The sequence below is a fragment of the Rhipicephalus microplus genome, chromosome 9 (genome assembly GCF_043290135.1).
Source record: "Rhipicephalus microplus isolate Deutch F79 chromosome 9, USDA_Rmic, whole genome shotgun sequence".
Lineage (NCBI taxonomy): Eukaryota > Metazoa > Arthropoda > Arachnida > Ixodida > Ixodidae > Rhipicephalus > Rhipicephalus microplus.
In genome coordinates this window covers 53697500-53714484 of record NC_134708.1, presented here as the reverse complement: position 1 = coordinate 53714484, position 16985 = coordinate 53697500, and the positions used below count along the sequence as shown (strand labels likewise).

At 48.0% G+C, this 16985-nt stretch overlaps 1 protein-coding gene across 1 annotated transcript; it reads left to right on the top strand.

Moving 5' to 3' along the window:
* The first annotated feature begins 843 nt into the window (after positions 1-843).
* LOC142771340 (uncharacterized) lies at positions 844-16718 on the top strand. The gene is made up of 5 exons (XM_075872816.1): positions 844-1099; positions 2136-2259; positions 7692-7913; positions 15387-15535; positions 16447-16718. Exons 1-5 carry the CDS (start codon positions 880-882, stop codon positions 16494-16496), a joined length of 765 nt encoding a protein of 254 aa, XP_075728931.1. The 5' UTR covers positions 844-879; the 3' UTR covers positions 16497-16718.
* Positions 16719-16985: the final 267 nt, after the last annotated feature.

Below are 16985 nucleotides of genomic sequence, written 5' to 3'. Positions count from 1 at the left end.
GATCAACTATGGTTCGTTTATGTGCGAATATAAGCTGACCCATGGAATGTGGATTGTTTGTCGTTTCATATAGCCTTATTTCAAGGGTGTAATTTTTTTTCAGTCGACAATTAGGAGTTGCGTGACTTGTAGAAAGACAAATGTTGGAGTAACTATCGCAGGTTAGAGAGTGCTCGGTATAGCACTCCCGCTCTCTTCGTTAACCACACAGCATCCAAGCAGTGCAATCGCGCCTTCTACAATGGAGCCCGGTAAAGAAATTGTCACCTTTGTCACCCCTGTTTCACTTTTTTGTTTCTACAACAAAGCGGGCTGACAGCAGGCACACATTCAGCCACACGTGGTCTTTTTTATATCGTTTGTTTTCGCGTTGGCTTCTCATTCAAGAAAACGTTTCCATATGGCGTTTCATGACGATGATCATGATGTTCTTTTCGGATATGACTCGTACTCGCATCGAAGACTTGGCATACAATTCCTCATGTGAAATTTAGAGTACTTGGAATATTACTTATAGATGAAACAGAAAAGCAGTTGTGCAAAGGGAAGATTATAATAAATATTTAATTCTACATTTAGACAAGAAAGCGAAAAGATTATCCCGAATAGACATAAGATGTTTGCTTATGGAGCTAATAAATCGGCTCCTCCTTATTTAAGTTAACCTTCAGTAAACTTTTCAACCCGGTGCCAGCACAGCGCAGACTGCGTACAGTGTTCTTGAATTAGTTCCGCATATGGTGCTTATCGTATATGCTCATTTAACATTTCACGTTCTCAAAGTCCCCCGAGCGTTCAATCTTCCAAAGTAGTGGATATGACCCATTGACGAGGGAATGAGAACAAGAATAATCGTAAACGGCAGCCGACGATAGCTCGATGGCTCCCCTTGCTGTTCTTGCTCTGGTTTTGTGCTGGTCGATCGTGTCGGAGCCCGTATGCGCGGCTAGCGAGGAAAAAGATCCACAGGACATCACTCTTCTAGACCAGTTCAGGCGGCTGCTAACTTGGTCCGCCGTCAACGATGTTACACCGGTGTTCGAAGACTCGGTTGAAGACGACGACTACCCCGACGATCAAGCGAGCGAGAAGGCCGAGGGTGAGCACGGCACTGTTTGGGGTTATTCTGGTTCGATCGTTGTATTTTCAATTCGAGGCATTTGCAGCTCAAGCCATGACGCGAGTACAAGGTGCTCTTTAGTCTTGCACTCCGGAATGACACAGAACAACGGCTTTGAGTTCCCGGGATGTATGTTGACGGGCAGGCCTAAAGGGATATATTCCAAAAACTGGTGTTTTTCTCTTGGACATATGTACAGTCATCAGCAAGCTTAATACCAACGTTTCGCAGCCTGTTACGAAACAGTTCTGAAAACAGTTATGAAACAGGCATACTAATCAATCATAACGACGTATTCTCTCGGCGAAAGCGCTCTGCGCTACGCGGCTGGCAACAGTCAAGGTAGTCTAGGTCACGTGTTGCAGCGTTCATGTTGAGCTTGCTGGTTACTGTACTCTGCAGAAGCACACGCACCAACAACCCTATACTTGAGGGTTCTTCGATATCAAGTGCTGTTTCGGACCGGTTTATTTGGCTAATTATGAAAGATGCGTTTACCCTGCACTAGGCGTAGTGATGCCGATGGCAATGGGCTTTTCATATGTCACACCAGCGTGCGCAAATGTCAGTTCGAGCCGCTGCGCTAACGCATACGGCTACGGCGTTGCGTGAGGAGGCACGAAGGCGCGGGTTTAATTCCCGCTCGCCGGAGGCCAAATTTCCCAGGAAGCGGAATTTAGGACCACTATGAACAACTCCTAATGGCAGAGGCGAAGGTAGCTAGTCATTTTATCGAGGAAGGAGGGGGGGGGGGCGATCGCTTGAAGTTGAAGAGAAACCGGCCCCGACTTTTTTTTGTTGCTTTTAGTAGTTATGCTGTTACCGCAATAACACCGTCACAGCATAAACACTATAAATTTTTACGGTAGAGTAGACTCACTTTCAAAAATTAGTGTAACTACCCTTTTAATACCAAGTGAACGATGGTGCTGTATGTTAGTAATGCAATTATGCGATAATTTTATTCATAAGGTGATTATGAAGGGACCTTGACATTGGTGTTCCTTCTTGACAGTTTGCCAGAAGCTTGAGAAATCGACCCTCCAGGAGCGCTTCTTGATGGCGCTCAGCTATGCGAAGAGGGCTGACAGGCCCTGGTGGTTCTCGTACTTCGCAGTGTTTTTCAACGCAAACATGAGGTATGCACTGACGGCCTTCAGGTACAGATGTTGTATAAAACACGCAAAGTGAATGTTATCTAAACGTTGTTCAATGACATCCATTGCGAAACTACGTTCCACATGACTATTAACAAATTTGCAAATGATAGTGAACTGAAGTAAAGTAGGAAATTGGGCTAGTTGGAACATACTCAGCACGATCAGCCCACCAAAAATGTTCAGAAAACACAAGAAAGTGCACGACACGAGCGCACGTTCTTGTGTTTTTTGTGCTTTTTTGCCCACTGACCGTGATGAGTGATAGTGAACGGGCACGCCAACTGCGAGTGATGGTAGAAAACGCACCTCGTCGCTACGATCACTGCATTCTTTGCAGTCATAGCGTGAGTTTTGCTGCAAAAATTGTCCTTGACTTAGTTCCCCGACAGCAGTACTCGCGCGTCGGCGTTCCTGTGACCCTGGCGGATTCCGCAGGTCAACTGCGTTCTTTCTTCGCACTGCCGAAGCGAATCTCGGGGGCCACATAGAACTAAGCGCGTAGTTGAGACCTGCTCCACCAGGTGCCACAACGATGACAGGTGCTCAGTACAAACGCCATGTGCTCTTTCAAGAAGCTCATTCAATTGTCACTAACTAACCTAACAGTTAACTGGCCCATGTTATGGGTAAACTTGTGTTCCAATATGATGTGCACCGAATAACCTTTTAAACTTGAGTGAGAACCATGTATTTCATTTCAGTTTTAGAAGGCTTATTCTGAATATTCGGAAAACCGGGGTATGTACTCAATTTGACATGCTTAAAAGAGAAACAAGAATGTAATTTCATGCTCGTGCTACTAATAATTGAGATAATTACTTTGAAGGCAGGTTCTAGGGCTATAAAGTCACATAATCATTTGCGAAATATATTCAGCAAGCGTAATAATGCGGCTCGTTTCATCAATGGGGCATCGCTTGTTGGCTTGTGCAACATACCAAACGAGAATGCCATGTTTTTACTCGTCTTATGTGATTCTTAAAGAGAAAAGAAGAGAAAAGTGTGCCCCGTAACTGTCTGCATCAGAGTGCGACACCTCAACAGTGGCTTACGAGGGATGGGGGTAAGGAGGGATTAAAGGTACAGAGATAGAGAGAGGAAGGAGAGAACGAGGTGCAGGGACAGCGAACGACAGAAAATTACGGAAGTAAAGAGGAGATAGGAAAGATGGACACGGTCGTAGGAGTCCGAGGACGGGGCACCACTCGGCTAGAGCTCTCGGCAGCGTTAGGAGATGGCGTAGGGCGAGCCCAGTCGGCCAGAGCTGCGCTGTCGTCAGAGATCGAGGGGGCACAACCGGTCGGCACGAAATCCAAAGAGCGAATCTGTTTTTACTCGTTTTTCTTCATACAGATGGTGCTGCAAGCACTACACCTCATTTAATCAAGATCTATAGAACCACCTATGCTGCATGCGCTGCTTAGATGCGCTTTCTCACCCCTGAACTGCACACCGTTTTCATAGCGCATTCATACTTGATAAGCGTAGCAAAAAGCTTAAGCACCAGAGTGGCTGGAAGACAACGTTCGCGCGCTGAAAACGATGATTGATTGATTGATTGATTGATTGATTGATTGATTGATTGATTGATTGATTATTGATATGTGGGGTTTAACGTTCCAAAACCACCATATGATTATGAGAGACGCCGTAGTGGAGGGCTCCGGAAATTTCGCCCACTTGAGGTTCTTTAACGTGCACCCAAATATGAGCACACGGGCCTACAACATTTCCGCCTCCATAGGAAATGCAGCCACCGCAGCCGGGATTCAATCCCGTGACCTGCGTATCAGCAGCCGAGTACCCTATAGCCACTAGACCACCACGGCGGGGCCGCACTGAAAACGTTCACATTTGAAATGCCACGCATGCATGCTTCCGCCGCGGCGTTGCAAGTCGAAAATTCAGTTCAATTTGTCCATTGTTAGCGCACAAAATACAATACACAATTGAAGTTATGCGTGCTAAGCACCGAAAAGAAAGAGCATTCACCTCGTCAAATTATTGTTCCGAGAGACGCAGTGACAGGAACAACACAAGCGGCCACACCGGAAGCGGCAGTGGCGGATTCTCCCGGCTGGTCAAAAGTGAAATGCGTATAGAGCAACGCCGACTCGCTGCGGCTTCATCTTCTGCGAAATACAGTCTTCCCAACAATTTCAATCTAAATAAGGCTTCCGAGGACGCGTCCTCGAACAGTCCTTAGGATTTGTTATGCTGCAAGGGTACATTGTAATTGAGCCGATGCGGACCACCGCTGACTCTTAGCTCATCATGTTGAAATTGCGGCCTGTTGTTTACGTCATGCGCTTCACAAGCTAACGCAGCCAATTTACTGCTTCCCGAGCAGTGGAAATGCGTGCCACTTTCTCGAGGCGGAAATGTCGACCTCGGACCGATTTTTTCGTTTTGGCTTAAGCTCAAGGCGTAGTTTTCCTCTGCTTGGGAGGCGAAGCGTGTGGATTTTCGGTGAGTTTTGCTGCTTTCGCCCTCTTAGAGACCAAGTGTGAACACGCCTGCGCTACACAGGGCTGACAACGTTAGCCGACAGAGCTTCTTCACTGCAGACAGAGAGAAGGCTAGCTATGTCTTTTAGTTGAAAGAAATAGGATTGCCTTTGGCCATTGGGTTCCAAACACCGCTCCCGTACCCGATGTGTCTTTTTCTTAATGGGCAACTTCATTTAAGGCATGAAGATAAGTGACGGAAATTTTTTCAGGAGCAATGGTAACTATAAATTTTTAGTCTGTAATATAAATCACATTTGTTGAGGCACATGGATAATTATAAAGCGAGTCATAACTTTTTTTTTCATTTTTCATAAATGAAGAGAAATGTATGCCTTGCGCGAACACTCTTAACTCAAGTTCCACTCGTTCAAAAAATTTTCTTTTTTCTGTAGACATGCATAAAATGCTTTGGCCTGTGCAATTAACCAAAACAAATGAGATCTGGTAATTACTAAAAACGTAGTAATTCAATGAATAAAAAAGCATGCAGTAGCGCAAGGGGCACCTTCGTATAACAGGCAGTCACAATTATTATTGCGGTAATGCACGCCTATTATTGTGCTAAGGGTGCTAATATTTAATTAGAGCAGCAAAAGTCGTAAGTTAGCAAAAAAAACTTACGACTGTTCACGTACGGGAAAATCTCAGAAGTACAAGTTTCGAGAAAATCAACAAAACAGTTTTTAAACGACGTAGTGTTACTCAGGAAGGCTAACATTCTCAATACTTGTAGCCTGTTTTATCGCGTACCTTACTACTGTGTGTCGTTTCTTTTGCGGCCACTAATTTTTTTTCGAGCCTGTTTCGCGGCAGCAGTGACATGACGGTGACCTTTTGCGTTGCTGTGCTGATCACTTTTGAGAGACGCTTTTCCAATGTATGGGTCAGGCTCGAACCAATTTGCATAAAAATATCAAATTATCTTCATCTGGCATTATTTAAATGACGTACATTGTCAAACAAAGCAAGCTTGATGGCTTACAGGCTCACATATGTGTCCTTGAGCGTGAGCGACCTACTTGCCACTTTACGCGTTTATGTAGTGACAATTTTATAGCAGTTATGATTGAAAATAATGTGCTGATAATAGAATATTTTTAGAGCATTATGACATGTTGCCGCGCAATGTAAATTCTGAATAGCCAACGACATGCTACATGTCAAATCAATCTTATGACGCACACAAAACTGGCACTTTAGGTTTTGGTTTCGTAGCTGATGGGTGGCCTAAAATTCTTGCTTAAATCATTTGAAATGAACCGCGTAGACAGAAGCTTTATGCATCAAAATGAAGAAGAATATATTGCTTATTTAAGTTAGCCAAAAACCGAAAAACAACATGATGTAATATACGAAGTGTTTCTATCTTACACCGTGGCCATGGCACACGAGTGAAGCCATGTGAAGTCCACCGTGTCGGCCCAACGCGTGATCAAAACATCACAGCGTGCGGGAAGGCTTTCGTACTCTCGATGATGTTTAGTTTCTGAACCTCCTGCGTGGGCCGACCAGTCTGCGCTGAACAAGCGCTTTTCAGATGCCACGATCTGAAGTATACGCAAGTGTCTGCCTGCGCGATCGTGATAGAAAAGGTCCCGCGTTGAGCCGACACAGCTGGCTTCAAAACGGGTTGGCTTGCAAAGGCTGGAGGGGTGACTTTGTTTCCTCTCCTTTTCTTCCTCTATGGAGGCAAACACAAAGAGATTTATCGATCGATGTGTGGGGTTTGTAGTGTACGTGTATCCCGGAGGATTACGGCCACTAGCGTGGGTCCGGTCTTAGCGAGCCACAGGGCACGCGTTAACCGTCGCCGTGGCGAGAACGCGGTACTGCTCAAGGTCGCAACACTTTATTGTCTGCGGCAATACCAAAAACCGCAGTACAGAACCCGTTGTAAAAGGAGCGGCGGGAAAGGAAATGGGCTTATCCATGCCACGTGCGAGAAGTACTACACAAGAGTGCCGCGAGCGCGTCTCCGACAGCGGAGGAGGGGGGTCATCATGTCGGGACATGAAAACGACAGAAAAAGGCAGCAAAGCCCGCGCAAAGGCGGTGGGTTAGGCTTGATTCCCACAGGTTTAACGTCCAAAAATTACCATAAGGTAATGAGAGACGTCGTAGTGGAGAGCTCCGGAAATCACTACCGCCTGGGGTTCTTTAACGTGCACCCAAATCTGAGCACATGGGCCTACAACATTTTCGCCTCCATCGAAAATGCAGCCGCCGCAGCCAGGATTCGATCCCATGACCTGCGGGTCAGCAGCCGAGTTCCTTAGTCACTTGACCACCACAGTGGGGCGCCAAAGACAAAGAGAGCCAGATGTGCCACGTTTGCTCATAAAGCTTCTTCACGAAGAAACGTGATCATCCTCGGTTTGAGTGGCACTTGAGTTTTGTTATAGGTGGGTTTGCCTGTGCAAGTATACAACTACGAAGGCGCCGGGCAGACTGAGGAGGCTTCGCTGTACAAAAGCAATCTTGTTTCGGCACGGTACACGAGGGTCAAAAGCTTTATAGTGTTCTGAGGTTGACGTCTCGATGGCATGTCTTGATATCATTTTGATATCCCGGAGCCTTGATGGTGTCTAACACTGTGGTTGTGTGGATTTTACAAAATTAAGGGCTTTGCTGTGCGTGTTGGTTCATTCTGGAAGCTTTTGACATCTCACTTGAATTGCGTGCAAGTGAGCCTGTGGTGTACTTAGGTTTACATTCTCCAGTTTTTTTTTTTTGTTCTAAATAAAGCCACTTGGTAGTGAGCACTTATGTAGTCTTCTCTTTCTGTGCCGTGCAATTTCGCGCTCAAATCTAATGCATTTTGCAGTTTGATGGTGGGGGAATCACCCCCCCCCCCTTTTTTCCCTAGTATAATTCTTCAACATCAAATGGTTTGTTCTGCAGCTGTCCAGCAAATAAGCGCAAAGAGAAGGAAGGCGCCACGCTGCACGAGCGGTTCATGCGTGCAATGCCCGGTTTCGTCAGCTCGTTGTATCACATCCTCCGCCGACTGCGGTTCATCTTCGAGGACGCTGTGACGCTCACCATTGAGTGGTTGTACGGGGCCTACTCTTCGGGGGTCACGATCCTGCTGCTGCCGATCCTCATAGGCTGGCTCTTCGAAAGGTAAGGCCCCGTCTCTATAGCGCGATAGGGACACCGGTAAACCCACAGAATGTTTGATCAAATGCGTAAAAATTACCAGTAGGAGAGTGTAGAGCACTGTGTAAAAAACACGTCTGTTGCTCTTTATAGCACAGAAACCAATTTTCTGCGCAGTTGTTGTTGAACTCAAGTAATCCTGACATGCATATGATGCTCCTTTCTCCATCGTCCACTTCAATCATTTCTTAGGACGTGTGAAAAATACCTATATACGCAGTGACCAAATTATTAAAGCCAGTTGATAGCTTGCGCTGCTCCCATCTACTTCGCTTCAAATGCGAAGCATTTCTTAGCGAATTTCAGCGACTTAGAGCGTATGTATCTATCTAGCCGCCTACGAATTTTAGCTCTCCTGGCCGTTTCGATAATGGTATCGATACCAAACTTGGTTTGGCATAACATCATTGTATGAAGAACACATTTGAGTAGTCATGACATGAAAACCATGACATGTACGTCATAAATGTCATGATTTACATTTCATGGTCCTGCAGCTCTTGCGGAGGTTTAGTTCACATGGAATATTGCAAAACTGGTATGGTATGCCATGATTGCCTGGCGAACACAAGCAACAGACCCTAACATGAAAATCACGACATGCGTGTCATGTAACAACATGACTACATGCGACGCTTATGATGCACTCGCGGCCGCTTCACTAGCGTCATATATACCGAATTTGGTATTACGGTACGAGAATGGTTGACGAAGGTATGTGAGTGGTACAAACATGATAATCATTAGATGCGTGTCTTTTAACAACATGCCTACATGCCACGCTCATGATCCACTGATGGCCGTTTCGCTAGCTCCACTTTTACCAAATTTGGTATTACGGGACGTGAATGGATGACGAAGGTTTGATACCGGTGCAAACATGATAAACATGAGATGCATGTCATCTAACAACATGACATGCTACGCTCATGATGTGCTCGCAGCCGTTTCGCTAGCTTCACATGTACCAAACTCGGTATTACATGACGCGAACGGACGACATAGGTAAATGGCACATCCAAACAAAATGATCCCGACATGCGTGTCATGTAACAACATAACTACGTGCCACACTCATGATGCGCTCGTGGTCGTTTCGCTAGCTTCACATATGCCAAATGTCGTATTATGTGACGTCAATGGATGACGAAGGTATGCAACTCTTGCCAAAATGATAATCATGAGATGTGTGTCATGTAAGAACATGACTGCAAGCCACAGTCAATGCGCCAATATATTTCGGCGTGACGCGTTGCGCATGCTCGCCGGCGTTCATTTTTTCGAGTCACACCGGCGTTGCCACGCCAGGCACCGCCGGTCCTGCCATACACTCGCAGGCGCGCGCTGCGTTGCTTTGACGCATGCGCGTTTCAGCGCATCCGGCGTCCCTCCGTCACGAAAAGAGGAAGACGCATTGTTGTGTTGGTAACGCACCGGCGCAAAATTCGCGCCGGTTGCCACTCAGCCGTTGTTACTAACACAGTGGAACTGCAGAGGTCTCAAGAACCCCAAGAAGCGGGCTCATTTCCGCCTCTATCTTGAGACCTTTGAGTTCCTCGTTGCCGTGGTTGCCCTTCAGGAACCCGGCACGGACGTCAAACTCACAAATTACACTACATTTCAACACAACCCGGAGACATGTATACTTGTTCACAAGCAATATACCGCCCAGGAAGTCACTTTCCCCACAACACCGCCTTTCCCATACACGATGGTGTCAGTGCTGCCTATAAGGCGATCTGACCCACCTGTTCATATTTTAAACATTTACTGTCCCCCAAAGCTTAAGAACGTCACGTTCAGCGCAACTTTCACACAAGCTATGCAGGTGGCAGGAAGGGACCTCCTCCTGATCGTCGGCGACTTCAATGCCCCAAGCAGGTTATGGGGTTACCCACGAGAGGACACGCGTGGAAGGAAGCTTGCGGAACTTCTTTCTACACTTGGACTCACCCTCCACACTGATCCCGCCAGCCCAACACGTGTAGGCAACTCTGTTCAACGAGATACTTGCCCGGACCTCACAATTACACGCAACATACGCCATGCCGACTGGCTGAACACACAAGACACTCTCGGTAGTGATCATTGTGTATTGAACACAACCGTGTACATGCGTCCCTTAAAACGCCCACTTACACAAGCTCATATCCCAGACTGGACAACTTTCCGCACCACTCTACCTATTGTAGACCCTCCCCAGTCGGGATACGACACCTGGTCTAAATCACTGACGTCTGCACTGAAACAACACGAACGGCTGATACAGCTCACGGAAACTCAAACGGACGTGAACAACCACCTCCTCCATCTTTGGCAGGCCCGCCGCAGCCTCACAAAATGATGGAAAAAACAGAAACATAACAGACGCCTCAAGAAACGCATCCTAGAACTCACGGGGCAAGCTGCGGAATATGCTGCTCAGCTAGCCGACACTAACTGGGTGGACAGGTGCAACACGGCTGCACGCCAGATGTCTGGTCGCAACACGTGGCGCCCGTTTCGCGCTCTCATCGATCCAACACAAACACGCACGGAAACTCAACATCACTTACATAAGGTCATGCACAACTTTACAGGAACGACAACACAGCTGGCAAACACGCTCAGAGACCGATACCTGTGCACCACCAAGGACCCCCGGACAACCGCATACTCCTACGCAGGCAAAAAGAACACGCAGTTGGACACCCCGTTCCAGCTCCACGACCTCCAGGCGGCCTTACGCAAGATGAAGCGTGGCACTGCACCAGGGCGTGACCAGGTTACGGTCAAACTGTTGGCCAATCTTCCCGACGCAGCCTACGCCACGCTCCTCAAATACATCAATAGCATTTGGGACGGAGAAACTCCTCTCCCTCTTGAATGGAAATCAGCTCTCGTGACCTTCATCCCGAAGGCAGGTAAACCTATTGACGTGGAGAACCTTCGCCCCATCTCCCTCACGTCTTGTGTCGGCAAGCTGATGGAAACGATGGTACGCGACAGACTCTCCGAGTTTCTAGAAACACAGCACACTTTTGCGGACACCATGTTTGGATTCCGCCCTCAGAAGTCAGCCCAGGATATACTTCTACAGCTCCACCATGACATATTAGATCCTGTTGAATGCCCCCACAATGACAAGGTAGTCCTGGCCTTGGATCTTAAAGGGGCATTCGACAACGTGAAGCATGAGGTAATCCTTGACCACCTCAGTCAGACCAACTGTGGTTATAAAACATTCAATTATGTTAGACAGTTTCTTACAGACCGTCAAGCCTACATACGCATACAAGATGAGGAACATGGGCCTTACGTCATCGGTTCGAGGGGAACTCCTCAAGGCGCGGTCCTCTCTCCCCTCCTATTTAATATAGCCATGCTTCATCTTCCCCCCAAATTGGCTTCTCTACCAGGGATACATCACGCTCTTTACGCGGTTGATATCACGATCTGGGCCACGCAAGGTAACCTGGGTCACATGGAGTCATGCCTGCAAGCAGCAGCGACTGTAGTCGACGACTACGCAACCTACTGCGGACTCCAGTGTGCCCCGGCTAAGTCAGAATTTGTGCACGTACGTCCCTCCCCTCAGGACACAACTCAGCTCCATATCAGTCTTCCCTCGGGACCGATCCGTGAGGCCAAGGAGATCCGCGTCCTTGGCCTCTTCATACACCACCAACGCAAGGCCGACACCACAATAGCCAAACTTCGCACGGTCGGAGACCAGGTGGGCCGTATGGTCCGCCGGGTCTCCAACAAGCGGGGCGGATTACGAAGCAGGGATGCAATGCGGCTTGCCCATGCTTTCGTAACGAGTAGAATACTCTACTCGACTCCCTACTTGCACCTACGCAAACACGAGGATGATCAACTCGAGGTCATCCACCGTAAAGTTATCGAGCGGGCTCTCGATCTCCCTATCACCGCGTCCAACCAGAGACTTCTGGCCCTAGGCGTGGTGAATACCTACCGGGAACTTCGAGAAGCCCACCTCGTTAACCAATACACGCGCCTTGCACAGACCCATTCCGGTCGCCGCCTCTTGGACCGAATACACATCAAACACGATTACTATATTGAGGAAAGGGTGAGAGTGCCAGAACCTTGTAGACGCGCCCTCCGGGTCCGACCCCTTCCCCGCAACATGTCCAAAGAAAACCACAGTGGTCGCCGCCAGGCGCGCGCGGAAGCGTTGCAGCGACACTTAGGTCAAGAGGAACACGTGTGCTACGTGGACGTTGCCGGCGCGCACCATGGAGGGTGGTATACGGCCGCAGTAATACACAACGCAAACACCGTAAACGGGCTCACTTTCAAAGCCTACAGCGCAACACACGCGGAGGAGATCGCCATCGCTCTGGCTCTCACCTATCCCTCTTCTAAACATATCATCACCGACTCACGAGGGGCCTGTCGGAACTATCAGCTAGGGTGGGCTTCACCGCTTGCTCAGCGCATACTGGAACCTAGCTGCCGATACGTTAATCCAACTCCGCGAAATCTGGTTTGGGCACCTGGTCACCAAGGACTCAGGGGTAACGAACAGGCGGATCAGGCCGCCCGCGCACTCTCTTCCCGGGCTATCTCCCTGTCTTTGGAAGCCTACTCGCAATCAGACAATTCGGCCCTTTCATTCAAAGATATTACCAATTACTACAAGGAGGAGCACCGGAGATATCCAGACCCTTGTAAGGGACTGCATCGCGCTGACGAGCGCCTCCTTTTAAAACTGTTTACCAATACTGTACTGTGCCCGGCGGTGCTAAAACATTTCAATTCATCCTTTGATGGCACGTGCCAGTTCTGTGGTGAGGTGGCTGACACCTTTCACATCGTCTGGGCGTGCCAGTCTAATCCATCTATACCCCCCAACCCCAATCCCACGAGAGAGGACTGGGAGGCGGCCCTGCTCGGCTGTCAAGACCTGAAGGCCCAAGAGGCTCTGGTTCAACGGGCGCGGGCGGCGTTGCTTGCCATTGGAGCCCCGGAATAGGGGTTCCACCTAGTGCTGTGAGGGTAGGAGGCCAATAAGGCCCCAACCCAATCACCTCTCTGTAACCATTTAATGGTTATTAAATGTTTTCACCACCGCCGGTTGCCGTCGGGCAGCGGCGACGGATGCTAGTCGCGCCTGGCATCAGACTAGAGAGTGCTCGCGTTTTGCTATCGTAGCGTCGCTGTGCCCAGCGTGCGCGCACGTCAACGCTACATTGGCGTATATTGGGGCCCTTCATGATGCGCTCATGGTCGTTTAGCTAGCTCCACAGATAGCGAATTAGGTGTTACGTGACGTCAATGAATGACGAAATATATGAGTGGTGCAAAAATCATAATCTTGACACACATGTCTAGTAAGCACAAGACAACATACCACGCTCATAGTGTTCTAGCGGTCGTTTTGCTAGCTCCACATATACTAAATTTGGTATCACGTGACGTGAATAGATGACGAAGGTAAACGACACATCCAAACATGATAATCATGACACGGAAGTCATGTAAGGCATCATTTACCTCGACTTCGTAACGTTGTGCTGAGTTTAAAGTGGCATATCAAGCTTTCTTATTCGTGCTTCGCATATCATCGATTCCCACTGTACGTGGGCTCTGCCACTTTTTTTCTTCTCGTGGTCACCCAATTTTATGCGGAACGATTGCCACCACAGAAATGCACCAAGTCACGCAGCAACAACTTCTAAAATAATTACACCATCTCCCATCAAAGGGAACCATGCGTAGATGCGAAGCAGCGGGCGCTAATGCTTACACTGGCGGCAGCGTTGACGCTGTAGCTCATCGCGGCATTGCGTATGAGATGAACCTGGGGAGGCACAAAACACGTAGTGAAGGACCGTGTTTCGTATTGGAGCATGGCAGTCGCTGCTAATGACAATGAGAGACAAATGACTCCGATTGGACACAGAGACCCGCTGTGCGTTTAAAGTGAAGACACACGTTGCGAATTGTTATCGTTCAACAACGCACCGGAAAAATCTCCCTTCGGCACTACCTTGGAGGTCAAAATCCAGTGCCTATATATGCGGGGGCGGCCATTCAACGGTTGTGCATTGCGAGTAATCGTTCTTTCTTTTTTTTTTCATTCAAGAAACTCGCTATTAGGCGCTGCATGCGTTGGCGTTGCAAGGTGAGAGAAGGGGAGCGTAGGAAAGGGGAGGGGCAGGAGATGCGCATGCGCAGTAAGGGTGGTCGCGCCGCACACCAGATTGAACTCAATCATAAGCTTCGCATCTAAAAACAATTTAAGTCCTGAGCTGTTCGAGTTGAAAAGCCTTGGTGGCGTCAGTTGACAGCCTTAGTGCCGCGGCTGCAATCTATACTGGGATACGACTTCTATTTATAAGTCCGCGGCATTCCACTCTCAAGACAGATGCAGACAAGCCTTCATTGACGGGTGCGCGGGCGTTTACTCCGGAGTGACGTCATGAGCCGCGCGGCCAGTGACCCCGCCTTCTGAGAACATTGCCCCATGCATGAGTGAGACTGCTTGTTAATCGCGGAGACGATCGCGTGGCGCGCTTAGGTGGTCTACGCGGCGCCTCTGCAAACTCTAAGAATACAAGCTCTACCCTCAACACCACAACATGTTGGTGAAGATTCTATGCAAGATATTTGCGCAAACTGGTTATATTTGGAATCACAAGGTCTTGTTCTCGGCTAATAAAAATGTCACGAGTGTCGACAGCTAAAGGTTCGTCGTTCCCATTTGACTTGTGACCCTTAGCACAGCAAGGAGGCCAGAATATTTGATGAAGATGGCAAGGACGTCTAAACTCTTGGTGCAAAACGAGCAACACAATCACGAGTTTTTATGGTTTAGTTTTCCCCCCCCCCCCTTTCGAGCTAACCTGTTTCGCCCATCACCATTTAAACATATGAACAGCTCGCCCAGCAGTTCGTGCTTCTCAATCTTTATGGAAACGCTAAGTATCCGAATTGCGTGATAAGTTGGTTCGTCCTGAAAGTGAGTAAACGTCACTTGATAGCGAGTTCTTTCTGATTGGGGCTGCTATGGTTGTAAGGAAAGTTCGTGTTAGGTCTTAGGTTGTAATTTACCGTAGAAGCTTCGCAAAAAGAGATAAGTGACCACCAGCGCCTGTGATGACAAGAACGGCTGAAAAAAGCAACACTGTAACCAGTGTGCCTCGTATAGCTCCATGCGTCATACGGACGCCTAAAGTCCACTAAACACTAGAAAGGGCAGTAAAGAGTTGCTGAGAGAAATTAAGAAAAAAAATTAGATTGTATAGGAAGTGCATGTACGCGCTTTAGCACTTTATCCTTTCATCACTCTTTTGGGTTCTAGACTATCGTCGTAAGATCACTGCTGCACTCCCACGAGACCCCCACGTGATAATCTAAGTCGTTTCCCTTGCGCGCAAAGTATCTGAGGCCTTGAAAACAAGATTCTCTCTTCATCCATCGTAACAGGGCAAGCGAGTTCCTTCACCGGGTAAAGGCCGGGACCGAGTGGAATCTCATCGTCAAGAGCGACTGGATGTTGTCCGACTCGGAGCTGGCGCTCGCTCTTGAAGAATCCTTTCAAGGCGAGGAGTCGTTTACCGGACCACATGTGCTAGGTATGCTTACGTCAATATGAAAATTTTTATCACATCTGCAAGGCCCACGTTCTATTGTCCACGAAACATGTCGAAGACCTCTAGCAGGGGTTAAATATTTTATCCTTCGACCGCAGCGTTACTTTTGGGCGAAGCATTTGTTAGAAAACAAGAAAGTTTATATGCCGGACGCCATGACGGTTTTCTAGTGCCCAGCCTTTTTCTAACATTATAGTAGTGCGTTGCGGTGGTTGCCGAACTGAACGTTGAGTGGTAATTATAGACCGGATATTGCTCATAGGACAGTCGATTGACGAATACTTCAAAATATGCTTGCTTGGTGTTCACGCCACACGCACTTTTTTCTATGCGGACTTTCAGTGCTCATCAGTATGTGATCATAGTAGCTCTCACTAAAACAGTTTTCCCCTTTGACAGGACCAACACACAAACACACACACAAACCCATACGCACACAAACGCACACACACAGAGACACACACAAACGCGCATGCACGCACCCACGCTTACATCATTATTAGTGACTACACCCACAGCATGATAAATGCCCTTTCTTTATTCTGCCAATGAACCCCGTCTCGTGCTTTCTGCTGCCACGTACGCCAACAAATAAAAGGCAAAGAACTATCTTTACGTAAACCGAAGTCAGTCCTTCCATAAATAAGGTCGCATGCCCTCCTTTCAACGGCAGCAGTGCAACTATAGAGTTTAAGCAAAAAGTTAAAGAAGGTCATTACTGTCCAGCCCCAATCAATCAGTCAATCAACCAATTAATCAATCAATTCCCAATTTATGGACTGGTTGGTCGATCAGCTTAGACGAGTGGCACATAATTCGTTGGTAGACAGTACCAGTGTAAAGAGAGTGACGTGCCGATCCTGCAGCTAAATGTTTTTACTTTGCCCCCCCAGGTGTCGCTTCTTCATACGACGCCGCGAAACTTCCTTCCGAGGAGGTGTAGAAGGAATCAGCGGCCACCACCGCCGGTGCCTCGGTGGCCGCTTTGCAGGAAAGCACTAAGTCACGTGAATCTGCGTCACTTGGAAGTGCTAGTCAAGACAAGCCTCACGGACATCCGTAAAGGACGGACGCCGTGCGGGGTGACGGGGACAGATATGCAAGCGGGCAGTCGTTTCAATTCGCAAGACACCATAAATTTTCTTCACCTCGCTCAAGTCTCAAAGTCTAGTCAACGCGCGTCTCAACTTCCACACACAAATGACGACATGTTCGTCATATTGTGCAGAGCGGAGACATGGCCGACAGACTGAAGACAGTCAGATGCGAAAGTGAGGATAGATATAAATATGCATCTGTAGTACGTTGCTGAATCGTAGGTAGTAATCGCTTCAGTTTTCTAGTGCGTTCTTTTATTGCGGCAGAGTAACAAATGTGGCTTCGAAGAGAAGGCAAACGCGTGAGGAGGAAAGATGAAATTAGGTGGGCCAAA